Source organism: Borostomias antarcticus, assembly GCF_949987555.1.
Source record: "Borostomias antarcticus genome assembly, chromosome: 23".
Taxonomy (NCBI): domain Eukaryota; kingdom Metazoa; phylum Chordata; class Actinopteri; order Stomiiformes; family Stomiidae; genus Borostomias; species Borostomias antarcticus.
Genome location: NC_140256.1, coordinates 2,733,750 through 2,755,456, shown reverse-complemented (window position 1 = coordinate 2,755,456; position 21,707 = coordinate 2,733,750). Strand labels below are relative to the sequence as shown.

Here is a 21,707-nt window from a genome sequence, read left to right as displayed (position 1 = left end):
CACACACACACACACACACACGCGCGCCGCGCGGGAAACCGCCAACCTTCCGTTAATGAAACGCTCATGAAATCAGCAGCCTTTCGTTTACTTCGTTGTTTTAACAGAAGACTGTATGTAGTTGGAGGATAGCACACACACACACACACACACACACACACACACACACGTTCAGGTGTGTAATGCTGGTTCTTGTGTGTTCAGGGTTCGACCTGTGTGAAGTGGGCCAGGAGGAGGTGGTGCTGAAGACAGGCAAGCAGGCCAACCGGCGCACCATGCACTTTGCCCTCCAGTCCCTGCTGGCGCTGTTCGGTATGTACGGTGTTGTCTGTGGTTACAAAATGGTGCTCTAGTATTTTTTCTCTGGGCCCAGTTGCTACAGTGATTCCCCTGATAATGGTTTACAAATCCTCTTCTTGCTCCCCTCTCCTCCCTGTCCTGACCCTCCTCCTCCTCTCCTCTCCTCCCTATCCTGACCCTCCTCCTCCTCTCCTCTCCTCCCTGTCCTGACCCTCCTCCTCCTCTCCTCTCCTCCCTGTCCTGACCCTCGCCCTGCCTGCTGCTCCTGCTGCTTCTACTGCTCTCTCTCTCTTTCTCTCTCTCTCTCTTCCTCTCTCTCTCTTTCTCTTTCTCTCTTTCTCTTTTCTCTCTGCTCCTACTTCTTCAACTGCTCTCTCTCTCTTTCTCTCCATCTTTCTCTCTCTCTCTCTCTGCTCTCTGCTCCTACTACTTCTACTGCTCTCTCCCTCTCTCCCTTTCTCTCTCTTTCTCCCTCTCTATTTCACTCTCTCTCTGCTCTCTGCTCCTACTTCTTCAACTGCTCTCTCTTCCTCCCTCTCACTTTCTCTCTTTCTCTCTCTCTTTCTCTATCTCTCTCATACTCTCTGTTTCTCTCTCTCTCTTTCTCTCTCTCCTCTCTCCCTCTCTCTCTCTCCCTCCCTCCCTCTCTCTCTCTCTCTCTCCCTCCCTCCCTCTCCCTCCCTCTCTCTCCCTCTCCCTCCCTATATCTCTCCCTATCTCTCCCTCTCTCCTCTCTCTCCTCTCTCTCTCTCCCTCTCTCCCTCCCTCTCTCCCCCTCTCCTCTCTCTCCCCCTCTCTCTCCTCTCTCTCTCTCTCCCTCCCTCTCTCTCTCCCTCCCTCTCTCTCCAGACTCCACAGAGCTCCCTAAGCGTCTGAGCCTGGATAGCTCCTCCTCCCTGGAGTCCCTGGCCTCGGCCCAGTCCGTGTCCAACCCCCTGCCCCTGGGCTACCCCAGCCTGCCCTTCTCCCCCCCCTGCCTGGACAACCTGGCCTCGGACGCCATCTCCGTCTACAGCCTGAGCTCCGTCACCTCCTCCATGAGCTTCGTCTCCAAGTCCGACTGCGACTTCCTGGGCCACCGGCCGAGGGGCGGAGCCACGGCGCACTACTCCGCCCACAAGCACCCGCACGCCCCCCGCAGCCGCTCCTCCCCCCATGGCGGGGGGGCGGCGTCGGCGGCTGCGGCGGGGGCGGGCGGCCGGGGGGAGGAGGAGGAGTACGAGGGTTTCTCCATCATTAGCAGCGAGCCGCTGGGGAGCCACTGTGACTCCTTGCCCCTCCCCCCGGGGCACGGGCAACGCCACCACCGCGGAGGGAGGGGGGCGGTGGGCGGGCCCGGCTCGGGGGCGGGGCGGGGGTACGCGGCGTCCGTGTCGTCGCGGGGCAGCGTGAGCACGCCCACCTCGCCGGTCAAAACCGGGCTGGTGCCCAGCGCCAACTCCCCCTTCCAGAAGGTGGGTAAGGTGAGCACCTCGGACACGGGGGAGTCCGACCAGTCCAGCACGGAGACGGACAGCACCGTCAAGTCCCAGGAGGAGAAGACCGTGCCCCTTGACCCCCAGGAGCTGGCCCAGAAGATCCTGGAGGAGACCCAGAGCCACCTGCGGGCGGTGGGCAGCCTCCAGAGGGCCGGGGCGGCCGGGTCCGCCTCTGGAAGAAGCACCGCCTTCCGCTCCTCGGAGACCAGTGCTTTCAGCCGGCCCGGTAGCGGCGGCGGCGGCGGCCGCGCCCACTCCTCCCCGCGCCCCAAACCCCCCTCCCGCTCGTCCTCCCTGCAGAAGATAAGCTCGGGCTACAACAGCCCGGCGGTGTCGGAGTCGTCCCAGAGAGACGGCAGCCACCCCTCCCCCACCATGGACAGCCACGCCCAGTTCAAGCTGAAGTACCCCAGCTCCCCCTACAGCGGTCACATCTCCCGCTCCCCCAGTAACGTGTCCCCCAGCTCGGGCCACCAGTCCCCGGCGGGCAGCGCCCCGTCCCCGGCGCTGTCCTACTCGTCCACAGGCTCCGCCTGCTCCAGCTCGGCCGACGCCCCGGATCTGGACCGCCTCCGGAGGGGGATGATCGACGAGAAGGTCCAGGCCATCCACAACCTGAAGACCTTCTGGGCCAACGCGGCGGCCCAGCAGCAGCAGCAGCAGCAGCAGCATCTGGGGCCGGTGAGGGCGCTGCGAGGCCCCCCGGGGCCCCTCGTCTCCTCCAAGAGGGACGTGCTGAGCCTTCTGAACCTCTCCCCGAGACACTGCTCCCCCAGCGACGCCCAAGACAGCCTGGAGCTGCGCGAGCTGGGGCTGCAGTCACTGGACCGGGGCGGCAAGAACTCGTCCAACGGACATCACTGCACCAACCCCCGAAAAGTGGCCCCCTCGCCCACTATTTCCACTAGCAGCAGCCCCGGCGCTCGCTCGATCAGACTTCCTGCCGGGAACGGATACAAGTTCTTGTCCCCTGGTAGATTTTTCCCTTCCTCTAAATGCTGAGACACTTTAAACGGTCCGCTACACCTTTACCTACCACCTGTTATCCTGTGGACTGGGGGAGCGGGGCGGGGCACTTTCTGGAGGGTCCGTAATTGGCCCACCCGACTTGATTGACAATGAAAAGGGTTTGATAAGCCAATGAGAGTGATCCCTCAGAGGCCAATGAATGCATAGAGTGTCCTGTTGTTGTGCCCATAACACTGTAAATGGCAATGAGAAAGACTCAAAGACCTGATACTGTGTTTGTGTGTATGTTTGTGTCAGGTAGACATAAATGCCAATTGGTATTTCCTCCAAAATATTTGCTATTTGTGTGGGCCAAGATGCAACAGCTCTAACTGGTTTTCTCCATTCTACTTTTGTTTTCAATCTAAATATTATTGTTATTATTATTTGTTATTGTTATTATTAATGTTATAATTATTATAATTAATATTATTATTATTGTTATTATTATTATTATTATGTTTTGTAAATTAAATCCAGTGTTTCACAATCAGTATTAAGCGTTTTTATATTAATAAAAAAAGAACAAACATGTACCATGTAAAGATGGAAAGAGTGAAAAAAAAGATTTAATATTTTTTATTGAAATCAAAAGGGGCATTTTGCCTGATTTCTTTGTGAATTGAGTGTCTGCTCCCAAGCATGGATTCTCTTGCTATTAAGTACCATGTATGACTTTTTAGCTCATGATTTTTGAAATTAAACATGAAATTTCATGACAACCATCTCTGTCATTTATCAGTAAAACCGTTTCAATAAAAAAAATCATGTTTGCTTTCTTCTATTCTTGTTTTTATTTTGCATTGTTGCATGTTTCCAATGTGGGGAAAAAAATCAATTAGACACATATTATGTTTAGTTTTGATATACAGTATTGAATATGAAGCCATGCCTCACCTGTATCTTGACAATGCTTTATCCAATCAATCAGATACAGGTGAGTATTCATTCATTTGAGAACAAATGCTTATAATTCCTGTGACTTGTCAGCCACAACAAACACTTAGTTTAATTCTGCTCCATCTCACCATTTCCATGAGTTTAATACTTTCGGAAGATGCGTGTTGAACTGGATATCAAACCTAAGTCCCTTGCAAGTCTGCACTAACCCTAACAAAACATCTAGCCTACTAATAGACCAAGCAGACATCTTTATGATCCAAGAGGGAGATATATGAAGCTGCTAAATGCTCTGCTACACCTGTATATTTCATTCATGGAGAAGTCTGTATGGTCAATACTAAGATACAATGTTTACTGTAGATTAATACAATAAAACACACCAGTTACTCCTAAATCCTGTGATAATTCCCAGGCAATTCCCATGGAGAGATGAATACTATTCTGCATAGGTAAGAGGGAATTAATGAATCATGACTAGCACTAGAAGTGCACCTCCACCAATCACAGAGACGAGGGGCGGAGCTAAAGGAGCTGTTCATAAAGTGCATGACGTCAGCACGTACGTAACCGCAGCAGGCGAGAAAGCGACGATGGTCTTGATCAAGGAATAGTAAGTCGAATGTAGTAAATGTTTAACTGCTATTACTAATTTGGTGGTTTATTTGTTTAACCACATGCGTACTTAATCGCTTACTACTACATCTGCGTGTTTAGTAACTGGTTTTAAACTTTATAACTTGACACAATGCTTAGACCCGCACGCACGAGGGAAGGGTGTGTTTGTTCTGACTGTCTGTGTTTGTTCTGACTGTCTGTGTGGCCCGCCGGTGACAGCGACCCAACGGACGCACCTTGCTAGCTTGTGAGCTAGCTAGCTAGCTATCGCTCACCTGAGGAAGCAAATTAGAACAAATATGACTTTATATAAAATGTTACGTCCGTTAAAAATGTTTACCTTTTAAACTGCATCTGTAAAGTAGACATATGTGGAGAGGGGCGGTTGAAAGTTAAGTTAGCTAGCCTAGCTGTTTGCTTGTTTCCAGCTAGCCTAGCTAGTGCTAACCGGCTAGTGCTAACCGGCTAGTGCTAGCTAGCCAACCGACTGGATAACGGGACCGTTAATCTAGCAAACCAAGGTACCGGAACCAAGGTTGCCGAAGTGGTCAAGACAACAGGGAGATGATCGAGTTGACTGGCTAATCTGTAATAATCTGAAACCGATTATTTTGAGTTAGCAAATCGAGCTCTCAAACTTCCCAGACCCGGCTAACGTTAGCTACATGGAGGACGTTTGTTTACGATACCAGGGCTGCCCCGCGGTGCCCCAGCGGGGTGGGTGCTGACTCTGCATTAGAATGAGCTTCTGTTGTCACCCCCCTAAATTACTTTGCTTGTATATGTTTCATAGTGATAACATTCATGAGTGTTTGTGCTCAAGACTAGTTTATACTGTATAAGACTAGTTTATACTGTATAAGACTAGTTTATACTGTATAAGACTAGTTTATACTGTATAAGACAAGCTATGTCTCATCTACCTGATCATGAATCATGGACTGATGGCTACTGACGAGGGACAAGTCTGATTTAGAGAGGGAGGGTGGTCGTCTGTCTGGTGGAAACCGTGTATAGCCATAGTTAATTGCATAATGCCTATTATATTTCTAATAAATAATAATAATTCATTTTATTTATACAGCCTTTTTCATTGTGAGACCATCTCAATGTGCTGAAACAGTAGGGACTTATTCTATTTTCTAATATGGCTCTGCCTAATGTATTGCTATTCACACTCATAAGCCAGAGTATTTTCACTATTGTTTTTGTCATTTCTGGGACTTGGGCTAATAGCCTATAGGAGTAAGCCTAATAGCCAATGGGAGTGAGGCTTTATGTAATCAAAAGATAGTGTATGTTCTAATCTTTGAGCATGCTAAGTATGCTGTTTTGAAACATGACCCTTGAGAGAGACCCTGTGGTCGAACTTTGTCAGCAGCCTGATTGCAGGTGATTGGAGGGAACTGAACGTTGCGCACATGCACATTTTGTCCTGTTCACGAGGGGTCACTCATGCATGTGCTGCTAGGATTTAGGCTTGCAAAAGTCCTAGGCTCCTCGTCCGAGCAGGGACGGATTGGCCATCGGCAGCACCGGGAATTTTCCCGGTGGCCTGGCGCGCCAACTGGCCTGGCCCGTGGTGAATGGCCTGCCCCCTCCCCCGTCGACAAATCGCACAGCACCCCCCCCCCCCCCCCCCCTCGTCAACAAAACGAAACTGAAGGTGTTCCATCTCGTCGGCTCGGCTCGTGGCCTGACTGGGGCCACGTTTCCCGGCATGAAATATTCACCCAGTCCGACCCTGCTTATGAGCCATAAGGGAAGTAGAGAGGAACGTGGAAGTGGCGAATGAGGAAGTTAGGTGGGTCTCCCCTGCCAGTAACTGCCTAAGGTTTTAAGGCCTCACCTTGAGGTAGGACTATACATTGCCTTGTGATGGAGCGTATATCACAGTACGGCCTTCAGCTTGAATACCCCAGCCGATATCCACGTAGCCTTATCATTCCACCTCCAGAGCTACACTTCTACACTTCACGTCTGTTGACGTGAGTAGGTGGCCTAGCTTAGGTTTCTTCAAGCTATTTTTGCCACAGTCTCATGATGCGTCAGGTTATCGGCTGTGGACTGGGCTCACAATAGGGGGATTTTTAAAAACTCAATCATTACGCCTAGCTTACAGCTCCTGAAATGCCTCGCCTCGTTTATTTCGTAGCCCCCACCGAGGTGATTTATGTTGGGCTGGTGAAAAGGGTCCTCATCACCATTGTCTATAGATAACGCTGGGCTGTATTGTGGTCAGTGTCATGTGGCCAGCTGTTTGCAGGCTTCAGTCAACGCCTTCATTATAGAACCACAGCCCTCTGTAGGGACGCATCGTCCGTCATCAGCGGGGTCGTGTTGAAGATTGACCTTGGATCAACACACAGTACCATACCCGCAATAAATGAAATGATTTCTCCAGTAAAAGTAGTAGGCTAGACGTAGGCTAACCCCCCTCCTCTTTCAACCCCCCCCCTCTCTGAGGGTGGGTGGTTGACAGGGGGGGGGGGGATATAATGGCTGTGAAGAAGTGGAAAAAGAGGACGAGAAGGAGATGGGTTGGAGAGCAGCCTGATTTTAACACATGTAGAAGTATTCCCTCCCTCCGCCTCTCTATTTCCATCTATATCCCGCTCTCTGGAATTAGTGGTCAGAGGGGGAGGGGCCTGTCCCCTGCTATGACATCATGTCGGTGTGGGCGCTGCGCTCCACGCCCTGCTGAGGCTGGTCCATGAGTCTGACGATGGGCTATCGTTCACTGGGTCTGAGTATTTCCTTGAATACTGTTCTCTCTCCTTGAATAGTTGTCTCTCCTTGAATACTGTTCTCTCTCCTTGAATAGTTGTCTCTCCTTGAATACTGTTCTCTCTCCTTGAATACTGTTCTCTCTCCTTGAATACTGTTCTCTCTTCTTGAATACTGTTCTCTCTCCTTGAATACTGTTCTCTCTCCTTGAATGGCATCAGGCGGAAAAGGTCCAAGCGAATCCAATCCTCCAGTGCTTTAAGAAATGGACATGAGTGGCCAGGCCGCCACTAGGGATGACCCCAGCTAATTGGGTCTTTTTGCCGTCAGTCGATTGAGATCTGTTTAGTCGAAACAAACTCTAATTGTTTTTGTCACGTAGCACCAGCTACCGTACACCAAACGTTATGGCCTGCTGTGCTCAAGACATGGTGCTGCTGAAGTGATTTGTGGTTCGGTTAGGCCTATATTGTGTTAAAGTGTTAGTTAGAGCCCAGGGTTTTTCTTGCATAGAGAATTACGAGGCGTCCGCCCCCGTCAAATTTCGTGCCGCCTCCAGCTCTCGACAAAACAGCACTAAGACCTGCCAACCTGCGTGGTGTGTCATCTGTGCGACATTGCAATATAATTGGGAGTACATAATTGTTCTGGTGTGACCTTTTTTCCATTCAAACCAAATGGAACCAAAACAGTCCCATGACTGGAACGCCTAAACCGCCATATCTTGACTTAGGAGGGTCGCAGAAACACGAGATTTAGATCGTGACAAAGCTCTCAACTTCACATGCATCTTGCATCTTGCTCAAGTTCTCAAGCTCTGGTTATAGAACAGACTGTGCTTTCTCTATGGGAGTGTGGAGTCTCTTCATCCATTGACATAAATTTACCTCAGGTCTACTGTGTGGCCTACTGTACATGTTTGGCCTGACAATCTACATTATGGTCACAGTGCCTTGATGTGCCCGCACAAATGTTCTAGGCTGTTTGCTAATAAGAAATAAATAAACACAATGAAGTCAGATTATGTATAGGCTAATATAGTTAGACAAGACAAGCTAATGAAGCACACATTACACTGTAGTGCATAGAAAATTCACCAGAATGCAGGAAATTAAGCTTTTGATGCCTCAAATTTCCTGATAGGGGGGGGGGGGTCACCCCCAGACCCCCACTTCAGGTACCACCAACACCTCTTTCTGAGCCAGGAAAAACCCTGGGAGAAGCAGTATGAAAAAGTATCATTCTATAACAAGTGTTTTTTCGAATTTTTTTGGGAAACCTCGGTTTTATGCCGAGTAGCCTACCAGCATTATAGGCCTGTATTCTTCACTGTCTGACTCAGCTCACTTTTCATAATCGCTGGAAATCTCCCGACATGATTGAAAATCAATATGGAGCCAAAATGTTTAGGATACTGATAACCTGTCTATTAATGATCTCGATTACTAGTGGTCCAAACCATGGACAATGCAAGAAAGAGGGATGGGCTGCACTTGAAACAAGCCATCAAACACTTTTGGAGAGGATTTAAATTGCTATTTTTATTCTAAATTTTTTAGCATTTTGGCACTGGTGACTTTCCTTCGGCTCTGGTTAAAATCTCTTTGAGGGGCGCCAAAAAATCCTCTATGCAGGAAAAACCCTGGAGGCTGCTAATTGGTTAGTCGAAATTCTTTGACCAAGTTGTTTAGTCTGGAACAGCCCGTCAGGCACCGCGTCCAAACTCAGTACGCATCATCCTCTCTACGCATCATCCTCTCTCAGTACGCATCATCCTCTCTCAGTACGCATCATCCTCACTCAGTACGCATCATCCTCACTCAGTACGCATCATCCTCTCTACGCATCATCCTCACTCAGTACGCATCATCCTCACTCAGTACGCATCATCCTCACTCAGTACGCATCATCCTCACTCAGTACGCATCATCCTCACTCAGTACGCATCATCCTCACTCAGTACGCATCATCCTCACTCAGTACGCATCATCCTCACTCAGTACGCATCATCCTCACTCAGTACGCATCATCCTCACTCAGTACGCATCATCCTCACTCAGTACGCATCATCCTCACTCAGTACGCATCATCCTCACTCAGTACGCATCATCCTCACTCAGTACGCATCATCCTCACTCAGTACGCATCATCCTCACTCAGTACGCATCATCCTCTCTCAGTACGCATCATCCTCTCTGTGTTCTTAACCTTCACCAGTTCACCTTCAGTCACTACCCTCATCCTCTCCCTCTCTGTCTCTCTCTCTCTCTCTCTCATCCTCTCTCCCTCTGTCTCTGTCTCCGTCTCTCCCTGTCTCTCTCTCTGTCTCTCTCCCTCTCTCTGTCTCTCTCTCCCTGTCCCTCTCTCTATCTCTCTCTCTCTCTCCCTCTCTCTCTCTCTCTCTCTCTCTCTCTCTCTCTCTCTCTCTCTCTCTCTCTCCCCCCTACCCCCTGTGTTTGCCCTTCCTCTGAACTGAATAGCGTTCTTTCTCTTTCATCCGTCTTCTTCTCTCCATTTGGTCTTTTTCACTCTGGTCCCCGTCTTCCACCGAAAACCCATTTGATTCAGCCGTGTCCAGCGCAGCTCGGCTTGGGCAGGAAATGAGGCCTGACTCACTTCCTGCTCCTCTAAACGGAGGAAACTTGGTGTGGCCATGTGGAGGCTGAGCCAGTTGCATTGGGCACAGAATACTTCAGAAGCTAGTGGGGCGTCTTTATTTTATTTTAAATGTAACCTTTATTTTACTATGTGGTCCCATTGAGATCAAAGATCTCATTTACAAGGGAGACCTGGTCAAAATAGCAATATGACCAGGCCAGGTCAAGCCTGGCGTATGTGCGTGGCTGGCTTGTTTCTGTTCAGGACTGGTAGGACGGAAGCTAGTCACGCCACTGAAATAGCTGTGAATTGAAATGACATGAAATAATGTCTGGGTGTCGTCCTTGATTTTGGCTGGGACTACTGCCTCTTGTGGTGCCAACGGAGAGATGCAGGCCAACATTGTCGGGAGGGAGGGAGGGAGGGAGTGATAACCCGACAAACGCTATACTAGCTGCGCGACTGGCTTCCAGCCACGCACAAAAAGTTAGAGATAAAAACAACAATAGAACATCAGAGATTAGAGTACAAATGAAAATACCTAAGGACATTGGCACGTGCCAACGGAATCGTTTTTACAACAAGCTCAGAGTGCTTTATAAGCAGGCAGAGAGACCAGTTCTATTAGCTCTAGATATGTTCGAAGGTTTATTCCAAGTAAGAAGAGCAGAGCTTATAAGAGAGTTCAGTCCTGGCGCTCGGCACAGACAACAGGACCACGTCATGTGACCTGATCTCAGACTGGACACAGACAACAGGACCACGTCATGTGACCTGATCTCAGACTGGACACAGACAACAGGACCACGTCATGTGACCTGATCTCAGACTGGACACACAACAGGACCACGTCATGTGACTTGATCTCAGACTGGACACACAACAGGACCACGTCATGTGATCTCAGACTGTAACTACTGACGGGTCTCCGTCCAATCAGAGAGGAGACGTAGGCCAGGGGGTTGACCCAGGATAGCTTTATAACGAGGTCGGCGAGGGCCGGTCAGCCCTGGAGTACAGTGGACCGTGGTGAGTGTGACCTTTACAATTTGGGGTTAAATGCAGTCCACTGTGATACGCATCTAGGGCGCAGTGGGCGGGGCATTCAAGTACAACAGGTCACCATAATCAAGCGCCAGTTAGAAGGTAGAGACCAGTCTTCTGACCTCAAGGAGAAGCTATAAAACCCTCACTTAGGAGACGATGTACGCAACGACCTTGCGTTCTTCACCCTGCAATAAGAGCTTCATCTGGCATGCACCCATCTGTGTTCTTAACCTATATTTGCATAGTATATATTTGCATGGTATATATTTGCATGGTATATTATAATTGCGTCTCATCGTTACCTTTCTGTCTTTCAGCCGGGTGGTTCTCCCCTGCACTGTGGAAGAGGTGAGTGCCTCTCTTTGTTTGTTTGTTTTGTTTGTCAACAACGTCATTATTAGGCTGCTGTTATTGCTTTAGGTCTCGCTTTCCGCTCTCATCAGACCTGGCAACGCGGCGTAGCTCTATTATGCAAACAAACCACCTGATCACAGCCGGCACGAGAAACGGAGCACTCTCTTTACGCTTCAAATGGGGTTTCTCTCGCCATACGAATACAGTATGGTACAGTATAGCCTACTTGTGATATAGAGAGGTACAGAGGGTGCTTTATGCTTCTGTGTGACTCCCTCCATCCTCGGAGCTCGTTAGTGATGTTAGTGTTAGTAATTCCTTTGAGTCCTTTGTGAGATTGGGGTGGGGGGGGGGCGGGGGGGGTACTGGCTTCCCTCGTTTGTACGAGTCTGTTATGAAACAGCGTGACTCACACACACAGGCCTTCTATGGACATGAACTTGGGTCTGCAGCGAGAGCCCCGATTAGAGCTAACTCCGACCAATCATTGGAAAATCTCTTTTCTTATAAAGTGAATTATCTTCCGAGAAGTCCTGAAACGGCTCAAAGGAATGTAAATAGCTAAATATTTGAAAGTGTTGACGTTCGCGGAGACTGTTCTGGACCTGGGGGTGTGGGGGTGCGTTCGAGAAACGCCGGGATCCACTCCAAGATCGGGTCGGTCCGCTCCATTCATGGCGAGGTCTGCAGGAGGGGACGGGGAGGTTTGGAGTGCGGGTTGTAGGGCGAGAAACTGACGGATCAACTCCAAGATGGCGTCGGTCTCCTCCGTTCATAGAGAATGAGATCAGAGGAGTCGGATGGCGAGCGCGGCGCGTGTTTGAGAAACTGGGATCAAGTCCGTGATCGGGTCGGTCCTCTCCGTTCAGAGGGAGAGGGAGGGAGAGGGAGAGAGAGAGAGACACTTTATTTGTATAGCGCATTTCATACCTAGAGGCAACACAATGCGCTTTACAGAGAACAAGGGAGGTGGGCATACGACTCACCCCTACATATTCCAGATCAGGAGAATCGGAAGGAAGGAAGGAAAAGGAGATGAGGAAGAGAGAGAGAGATCAGGAGAATCGGAAGGAAGGAAGGAAAAGGAGGGAGAGAGAGAGAGCCTAGCCACATATGTCCGGGGCGGTCCTGGGTCCAGCCTTGGGCGTGAGACACGGGCCCAGAATCCCCAGAATCCCCAGAGCAGGAACAGCTCACAGACCAGCAGCTCACTGCAGCATCGGGCTCGTCTCATTAACTACACTAACATCTAAACGGGGATTAACCGATCTCTCTGTCTCATTCAGGACAATGAGTATGCTTCACTCAGCCAGGGGCCCTAAAGTGGGCTCATTATAACGTGCGCCTCGGTGTGCGCAACGTCGTTAAGTTGAGCCCTGAGCGATGAGACGACAGAGTCAGCGTTTTATCAGAACATCACTGGTATCACTGGACCTCGCTCTTCAGTAGACAGAACGGGCCTTATGTCCTGGTACCATCGAGAGAGGTAAACCAAACCCTGCCCAACTCTCCGGCCCCACGAACAAGCATTCAGCCCACGAGTCCAGGAAGAAAATGCCACTCGGGAGTTCCCGTCCTTCTTCCATCACAGCGCCCCCCCCCCCCCCCCGCCTCCCCCCCCGGGGCCTGTTTTCACTGCGCCCCGTAATCCTATTCAACCCAATTAGCAGCGAGCGGGCCTCTCGTTAAGTCTGTGGCCCCTAACGCCGTGTCCTAACTGCTTGCGACAGCGAGCAACAGAACGCGACATCGCATGTTTGCTGTCCTAACTGAAACCGTTCAGTTTCCTGTTCTGTTACGTCATTTGTCTATATTCCCAACTGAAGACAGTTCAAGAACGAACGCCTGTCAACGCGAGCGACAGGAGGAAAATAGGAACAGGGCGAGCGTCAAAAGAGCAGTTAAAACGTTGCGATGCGTCGCTCGCGTCCAGTTAGAACATAACAATAGAGAACAAAGCAATTGAACACATTTTGTCGCTGAGGCTCGCTCGCGTCGCGTCGTTGTCCCGTCGTTGTCCCGTCACCAAGCCCGTTCTCCATTAGGTCTGGGTTTAAAAAATCGATTCTGAATCGGATGATTCTGAATCGATTCATGAATCCCAAAATCGATCTTTTATTTAATGAATGAATGAATCCCAAAATCGATCTTTTATTTAATGAATGAATGAATAAATGAAGGAATGAATAGTTCATTATTCAATGATTCATTCATTCATTTTTGGTACTCGGTATCGATACCCAGCCCTAGTATTGATGTGTTGCATAACTTGGCAGTCATGTAATTAAGGTTACAGCTAAAAAAAAAAACGGTTTTAGTAACACTAACCGAATCGATATTGAATCGAATTGAATCCTGATAATCGATTCTGAACCTTGTGAATCGGAATCGAATCGATTCTTTAAATTGGACTCGATACCCAGCCCTAGTGAAGCCCTATTCTCCATCTGGTCTGTTTCAGTATCAAGTGGGTCAGTTATTCTCCGTAGCAGAGGCCAGCAAAAACGAGACGGGCGGAGGAGAGGGCATCGAGGTGCTCCGGAACGAACCCTACGAGAAGGAGGGGGAGAAGGGCCAGTACACACACAAGATCTACCATCTGAAGAGGTACACACACACACACACACACACACACACACACAAGATCTACCATCTGAAGAGGTACCACACACACACACACACACACACACAAGATCTACCATCTGAAGAGGTACCACACGCTACACACGCACACACACACACACACAAGATCTACCATCTGAAGAGGTACCGAGCACACCACACACACACACACACACACACCACACACACACGCATGCGTACATCCATTAAAAACAAGGATGCGTTAGTCGCAACCAGACATGTATTTTTTCCCAGAAACTGCATTTTTCCCTTATGGTGCCACTGTGCCGGGCTACCAGCAGGGGGCAGTGTAGCCCTTCCTGTGTTGTGTTTGGTGCTCATCCCTGGTTAAAACCCCTGAAGCTGAGACACTAGAACATCCCGTTCTGTTACCTGCATGACTGCGGCCCTGTGGTCAGTGAATGACAGTGTGCATCCTTCCTTTTCCCCCCCAAACCAAACCCCTCCCCCCTCCTCTCCCGCCCCCCCCCCCCCCCGTTCCCCTCGCCCCCCCTCCTCCTCGCCCCTGCAGTAAAGTCCCTGCGTTTGTGAAGATGATTGCTCCTGAAGGCTCCCTGGTCTTCCATGAAAAGGCCTGGAATGCTTATCCTTACTGCCGAACTAGTGAGTCCCTCTCCTCCCCTGTCTCCTCTCCTCCTCCCCTCCTCCCCTCCCCTTTCTCCTTTCCTCTCCTCCTCCCCTCCTCTTTCTCCTCCCCTCTCCTCCCTGTCCTGACCCCTCGCCCTGCCTGCTGCTCCTACTACACTCTCCCTCCCTCTCCCTCTCTCTCCCTCTCTCTCCCTCTCCCTCTCTCTCTCTCTCTCTCTCTCTCCCCCTCTCTCTCTTTCTCCCTCTCCCTCTCCCTCTCTCTCTCTCTCTCCCTCTCTCTCTCTTTCTCCCTCTCTCTCTCTCCCTCTCTCTCTCTCTCTCTCTCTCTCTCTCTAGTAGAGACTGAGGAGAATCAAGCCAATAGTAAATCATCTCACGTCGCTCGTCTTCTATAGATAAATATGTCTAAATCTTCAGTTTTAACTTGATAAATGTTACCCTTGTTTTCAGACATGGTGTGTTTTGTCTACATGAATGATTAAGTAAAAGGATTTGATGTCTTTCTGACATACAGTACATGTGAGATGTTTGTTGATACGGGTTGATATCTAACCAGTGGTGTCTTCTCTCTCCTCATGGTCTCTCCCTGGCCTAGTTGTTACGGTAAGCAGTCCTCAGCCATCCTGTGTTGTGTGTCTCTCTCTCCCTCTCCCTCACCCTCTCCGTCTCCGTCTCCGTCTCTCTCTCTCTCTCTCTCTCTCTCTCTCTCTCTCTCTCTCTGGATGTTTTTGGTCTGGGTGTGATGTTAGAAACCCAGTCAGTTCAGTTCGCACCAATGACCGTGAATTGTAGGTCTAGCTGACAACATACGACTTAATTGATGTCCTGTTTTAGCATTCATGTCGGTATCCCCGTGCACGCTCAGGTTTAGATGCAGTCTCCCAGAGTACACCGGGGCGTCCGCCACACTCGTCATCTCATGTGCGCCGTATTAACATTGCAAATGGAGATTGATTTTGCTTCCTGTTTTGTTTCCACGCCATCAGAATGAATATATGAAAGATGACTTCTTCATCAAGATTGAAACGTGGCACAAACCCGACCTTGGAACGGTAGACAACGTGAGTGCCTCTCTCCTCTGTGGTCGGATGAATTCAATGAGGGATGCGCTGTTGACCCGTGTGAATATAAGTAGCTTGTTAAATGCTCGTGTCGTCCTGTGTCGTCCAGATCAGCCGATCAGGGGGTCCTGGTGGTCCGGGGGTCTAATCTCAAGTTTAGGGGGGGGGGGGGGGCTTTGCTGTCACAGCCCCTAAACTGTGGAACAACATCCCCCCCTCCATCAGATCTGCCCTCTCCATTGACTCATTTAAATCTAGGCTCCAAACCCACTTTTATTCTTTAGCGTTTCACGATTCACCCTGACTTGTGCCTTGTTTGTTGTCCTGTGTCTGCTTGTATAACTGTGATGCTGACTGTTGTCTATTATTATTGTGTATTATTATTGTTGTCTATTATTATTGTGTATTATTATTGTGTATTTTCAAATGTAAAGCACTTTGGTTGACAAGAGTCTTGTTTAAATGTGCTATATAAATGATTGGTTGTGCTATATAAATGATTGACTGATTGGTTGATTGATTAATTGATTGATTGGTCAGTTGATTGATTGATTAATTGATTGATTTCCAGGTGCATAATCTGGACCAGCCCACGTGGAACAATGTAGAGGTGGTGCCCATTGACATCGCCGACGGGGAACATGTGGCCGCTGGTGTGAGTGCTCCTCTCATACTCCTCATACCCCTCCCATGTTAGCGTTTAGCGCCCCCATGTGGGGAGACCTGGGTCGTTCACGCAGCGAGCAGCCTGCTAATTTAGATTGACACAGTCCATTACCACTTGACATGTTAAACAATAACTACACGAATACACAACCCTGCTGAAGGCACACTCGACAGTAATGAGCTTTTAATTAACGTTTATGGCTAGCGTTTTTCGAAATCACTGGGAATCTTGTATCATCCGAAGAGTGTGTCTTTTAAAGCTATTCAGAGCTGTGTCCGGGGTTCGAGCTGGAGCGGTCTTGTAGGCACTAACACACGCCCTCACTAACACACGCCCACACTAACACACGCCCTCACTAACACACGCCCTCACTAACACACGCCCTCACTAACACACGCCCTCACTAACACACGCCCTCACTAACACACGCCCTCACTAACACACGCCCTCGCTAACACACGCCCTCGCTAACACACGCCCTCGCTAACACACGCCCTCGCTAACACACGCCCTCGCTAACACACGCCCTCGCTAACACACGCCCTCGCTAACACACGCCCTCACTAACACACGCCCTCACTAACACACGCCCTCACTAACACACGCCCTCACTAACACACGCCCTCACTAACACACGCCACGTCCTCCTCGTCATTACCGGAAAAACACATTTTCCAACAGGGATTTTGAAAGCCACTTAAACGAGGTCTGTGTTTAACACAGGCTTAGGACAGCTCAGCTCAAAGGTCTTGAGTTAATTTCTTTCCAGCTGCCGTCGTTCCATTGCTCGTACGTCGGTTGATAGTTAGCTGTTTAAACTGGGAAAAGAAGGGTTTGAACAGGAAAGATGTCCTCAACAAAATGACAAGCTTTTCCCAAGGCTGAGTTAAACAAACCTGATTTTATTTTTTTATTTTTTCGACTACGTCATTGGAAAAATTTATGATTTTCTGTGAGGAACATCGATGCTACTTCTGACTGTGTTTCTGAACTGCAAATTAACAACACATTCTGCTAGTCTATATGCAGGCGGCAGTTTTCAATAAAGCCTGAAATAGCTCTAGTTATAGCTATCGGTAAATGGTGCGCCGTGCTCGTGAGAGTCTGCTAGCATTACATTACATTTTACATTAGTCATTTAGCATTTCATCCACAGCGACTAACAATAATTGCATTTGACGTAGGAAAAGCCAGTGTGCTACTACTCGCTAGAACTCACAAGTGCATCTTCTTTCTAAAACAAGTGACTAAGAGCATAATCTAGTGCTGAAGGCAAAGTGCTAGAATAGCAATCTAAAATACAATAGGTGCTGAAGAGGGAGGATGGTTGTAGTACTTCTTGAAGAGCTAGCCTGCGTGTGTGGTTATCGGCCGTTAGTGTGTGTGTGTGTGTGGGGGGGGGGGGGTTCTCTGTGTGTGTGGGGTTCTCTGTGTGTGTGGTTATCGGCCGTGTGTGTGTGTGTGTGTGTGTGGGTGGGTGTGTGTGTGTGTGTGTGGTTATCGGCCGTGTGTGTGTGTGTGTGTGTGTGTGTGTGTGTGTGTGTGTGTGTGGCGGAGGGAGGCTAACGAGGCGGACATGTTTTCCTGGCTGGCGGTGTGTGTGTTGTCTGAGGGCCCCGTTCGGCCTGGAGCCTCAGGCATGGCTGGAGGGCCCTGGGCGCCCCGGGAGCACAGATGAGTTTGTTAGTGTAATTAAGGCTCACAGCGGCCCGTATGCCTGGCCCAGACACACACACACACACACACACACACACCTCTGCACATGCTGGGCCCAGACACACACACACACACACCTCTGCACATGCTGGGCCCAGACACACACACACACACACCTCCGCACCGAGGAGGAGCCCCGTCTTCCTCAACCAGGGCACATCCATTCACACACACCTCGTTAGTGAAGCACACTGTATTGTTACAGCGATGGAGCTCTCGGCAGTATAACGGCCAAATTACCCGGTGTGTGTGGGTGTACGGTGTGTGTACGGTGTGTGTGTGTACGGTGTGTGTGTTGTGTGTGTACGGTGTGTGTGTTGTGTGTGTTTGTGTACGGTGTGTGTTGTGTGTGTGTTGTGTGTGTACGGTGTATGTGTTGTGTGTGTACGGTGTGTGTGGTGTGTGTGTGTGTGTGTACGGTGTGTGTGTGTTGTGTGTGTGTACGGTGTGTGGTGTGTGTACGGTGTGTGTACGGTGTGTGTGTGCCCGGTGTGTGTGTGTGTGTACTGTGTGTGTGTGTGTGTGTGTTTTTGTGTCGCTTGCTTCTGTTTCCCTCCCGCCTGTCGACCGGTAGTCCTGAAGAACAGCTTTCTGCTGCAGGCGAGTCATGATTTATTTAAATCGCTGGACTCTTGAGCTGCTGGGGATTTGAACGGTGTTTTGTTTATTTGTTTTATTATTTTTTCCAAACCCGTTTTATTAAGTCAACTTTGCACTTCTCTGTCTCTGTCTCTCTCTCTCTCTCTCTCTCTCTCTCTCTGTCTCTGTCTCTCTCTGTCTCCCTCTCTCTCTGTCTCTCTCTCTCTCTCTTTCTCTCTCTCTCTCTCTCTCTCTGTCTCCCTGTCTCTCTCTCTCTGTCTCTCTCTCTCTCTGTCTCCCTCTCTCTCTCTCTGTCTCCCTCTCTCTCTCTCTGTCTCCCTCTCTCTCTCTGTCCCCCTCTCTCTCTCTCTGTCTCCCTCTCTCTCTCTGTCCCCCTCTCTCTCTCTCTGTCTCCCTCTCTCTCTCTGTCTCCCTCTCTCTCTCTCTGTCTCCCTCTCTCTCTCTGTCCCCCTCTCTCTCTCTCTGTCTCCCTCTCTCTCTCTGTCTCCCTCTCTCTCTCTCTGTCTCCCTCTCTCTCTCTGTCCCCCTCTCTCTCTCTCTGCTCCTCAAAATGAATTATGCAGGTGAAGGAGGAGAGTGTGTGTGTGTCACATTTGTGTGTGTGTGTATAGTATCCTGATCTTGTTTGTGAATGAGGAGTTTAGTTAAAGGGCTTTGCTATTGTGTTGTGTGTTTGTGTTGTGTATTAGTGTTGTTGTGTGTTTGTGTTGTGTGTTTGTGGCGCTCGTGGGGATAGCCCCGCCCCTCAGAGAAGCCTGCGCTGCGCCCGGGCGTGGGATGACATCACAAAAGCAACCGGGAGCTTCTCCACCGTCAGCAATCCCCCCCCCCCCCCCCTACGCTTCTGTGTGCGTGCACAGTCCACACACACACACACACACACACACACACACACACACACACACACACACACACACACACACACACACACACACGTAGGCGCTCTCTGTCACACGCTGGCACCGGCGCCCTCCTGTCATCTGTAATCTGGACAAGGCTCTTTGCTGGTGGCATAAACAACGTCTAACCTGACAGCCTCCCTCCAACCCCCCCCCAGCCTCCCCCCAACCCCCCCCCCAGCCTCCCCCCAACCCCCCCCCAGCCTCCCCCCAACCCCCCTCCAGCCTCCCCCCCCCCCCCCCCCCCCCAGCCTCCCTCCAACCCCCCAGCCTCCCCCCATCCTCCCCCCAACCCCCCCCCCAGCCTCCCCCCAACCCAGCCTCCCCCCAACCCCCCCTCCTCTAGTGCCACCACGCCCCCTCAGGACCCCAGGCTCCGGGTGGCCCTAGAAGGGCCCGGTCCAGCCATCTAGCGTTTACACCATTAACACGCCCGTCTGTTTGTCGCGTGTTCATGTTAAGCGTGCGCTAAAGTGTTAATAAAGTGTTAATAAAGTGTTAATAGTCTTTCTCCCCGTCTGTAGGACTACAAGCCAGAGGAGGACCCAGCTCAGTTCAAGTCGGTCAAGACTGGGAGAGGCCCCCTGGGGCCCAACTGGAAGGTACCGGAGAACATACTTCTCTCTGTGTGTGTGTGTGTGTGTGTGTGTGTGGGGGTGGGTGGGTGTGTGGGTGGGTGTGGGAGGGCATGCTCCATGGAAGAGTCTTGGAGCATAGCTTGGCTGATGAGTGGTGATTGGTGAAGAGCGTGGGAGAGGAGGAGGAGGAGGAGGAGGAGGAGAAGGAGGGGGAGGAGGAGAGGGGGAGTGACTGGCAGAGCTGCAGGCTACGGTTTGATGAAGACAAATCACCACTCTCCCTGCTCTAATTGGGCGTAATAGAAATGGCGAGTGATCAGGTCAGATTAGGGCCCCTCTGTCTGTCTGGGCCCCCGACCACATCCTCACACTCGCTCCCCGCCAGGGACCAGGCCTCCACGCTGGGTTATTGCGCGCTTGTGTGAGCGCGGCCGTCTCTGTGTGTGTGTGTGTGTGTGCGTGCGCGCTCGTACGCGTGATGGACTTTGAAGTCGAGATGGGGCCAAGACCCCCCAACCTCACCAGAACCCCCCCAAGACCCCCCACCCTCACCAAAACCCCCCCAAGACCCCCCACCCTCACCAAAACCCCCCCTCAAGACCCCCCAACCTCACCATAACACCCCCCCCCCCCCCCAAGACCCCCCCAACCTCACCAAAACCTGTCATCAAACCCGTGTCATGTTTGAACAGCTAGAATCTCCTCACATCCCTCCCTCCTCGTTCACCACGGGAAAGTTTCCCTCGCTTCAAGCGCCGGCAGAGAACAAATGCCGCCAAACGGCTTTTAAAAAGTGTGAATAAAGCGGTGAAACTTTTTATTTAGTGTTTTTTTAATTAGATCACTCTCCCGCCCCCCTCCCGCCTTGGACACGGGAGAAGAGCTGTTGTTCTTTTTAAAGGGGGGGAAAAAAGTAGTTAAAGTGACAACAGAGACCCAATTTCTGCCGGCTCCTCGGAGCAACACGGCTCTTGTCTATCTCTGCGTGCACACACACACACACGCCTCTGTATCTGCACACTTTGTATTTCTGAAAACCCTCGCTGCTTTGAGCAGGGCAGAGAGAGAGAGAGAGAGAGAGAGAGAGAGGGAGAGAGAGAGGAAATGTCACCGTAAGTGTTTTGATGTGGGAGCCGTTTCATGAGAAGTTCTCCTTTAAGCGACGGCAACTTTTCTTAAACCAACCGCGAATTTAGAATGTTTCTTATTCATTCCGATCCAACGCCCGCCGCCACCCCGGCCCCGCCTCCCCGATCGCGGCATCAAACGGCGGCGTGATGAGGGTGACTGCGGCGGCGGGTCCCTGGCATTTTCCGACGGCGCCGAGGCGTGATTAATTAAACAGGTGTTCTCCGAGGGAGGGGGGGGTCGGGGGGGGGGGGGTTGTTCTGAGGGCGAGCGGGTCCTCGGCGTTAATAATGGAACCGGCTCGCACGCCAGGGCGTTATCGCGGTGCTCGCCGCCGTCTTATCCGCCCGCCGCGGCCACAAAGGCGCCGCCTGTCGGGAGCGGTGTCGCTGTCGGGGCGCGAGGCGGAGAAACGGTCCCTTCATCTGGAGTTTATCCACTCTGCTCTGCTCTCTCTCTCTGCTCTCCCCCCCCCCCCCCTCTCTCTCTCTCTGCTCTCTCCCCCCATCTCTCTCTCTGCTCTCTCTCCCCCCCTCTCTCTCTCTGCTCTCCCCCCCCTCTCTCTCTCTCTGCTCTCTCTCCCCCCCTCTCTCTCTCTGCTCCCCCCCCCCCCTCTCTCTCTGCTCTCTCCACCCCCCCCTCTCTCCTTCACCCCCCCCCCCCTCTCTCTCTGCTCTCTCCCTCCCCCCCTCTCTCTCTCTGCTCTGCACCCCCCCCCCCTCTCTCTCTGCTCTCCCCCCCCCCCCCCTCTCTCTCTCTGCTCTCTCCCTCCCCCCCTCTCTCTCTCTGCTCCCCCC

At 50.9% G+C, this 21,707-nt stretch overlaps 2 protein-coding genes across 2 annotated transcripts in view; both read left to right on the top strand.

Moving 5' to 3' along the window:
- Positions 1–2,780, top strand: part of LOC311324808 (tetratricopeptide repeat protein 28-like) — a gene marked incomplete at both ends in the record, with an annotated part of 41,106 nt that extends 38,326 nt beyond the window's left edge. The window contains 2 exons of the mRNA XM_084457402.1: positions 205–312; positions 1,150–2,780. Of these exons, the coding sequence (XP_084313528.1) occupies positions 205–312; positions 1,150–2,780 (1,739 nt within the window). The remainder of the gene's footprint in view (positions 1–204; positions 313–1,149) is intronic.
- A 1,490-nt stretch (positions 2,781–4,270) lies between these two features.
- The window catches only part of LOC311324934 (phosphatidylinositol transfer protein beta isoform-like), a 26,369-nt gene continuing 8,932 nt past the window's right edge, over positions 4,271–21,707 (top strand). The window contains exons 1-8 of the mRNA XM_084457533.1: positions 4,271–4,299; positions 10,994–11,024; positions 13,492–13,637; positions 14,185–14,276; positions 14,857–14,864; positions 15,248–15,322; positions 15,894–15,977; positions 19,729–19,806. Of these exons, the coding sequence (XP_084313659.1) occupies positions 4,280–4,299; positions 10,994–11,024; positions 13,492–13,637; positions 14,185–14,276; positions 14,857–14,864; positions 15,248–15,322; positions 15,894–15,977; positions 19,729–19,806 (534 nt within the window). The 5' untranslated portion in view covers positions 4,271–4,279. The remainder of the gene's footprint in view (positions 4,300–10,993; positions 11,025–13,491; positions 13,638–14,184; positions 14,277–14,856; positions 14,865–15,247; positions 15,323–15,893; positions 15,978–19,728; positions 19,807–21,707) is intronic.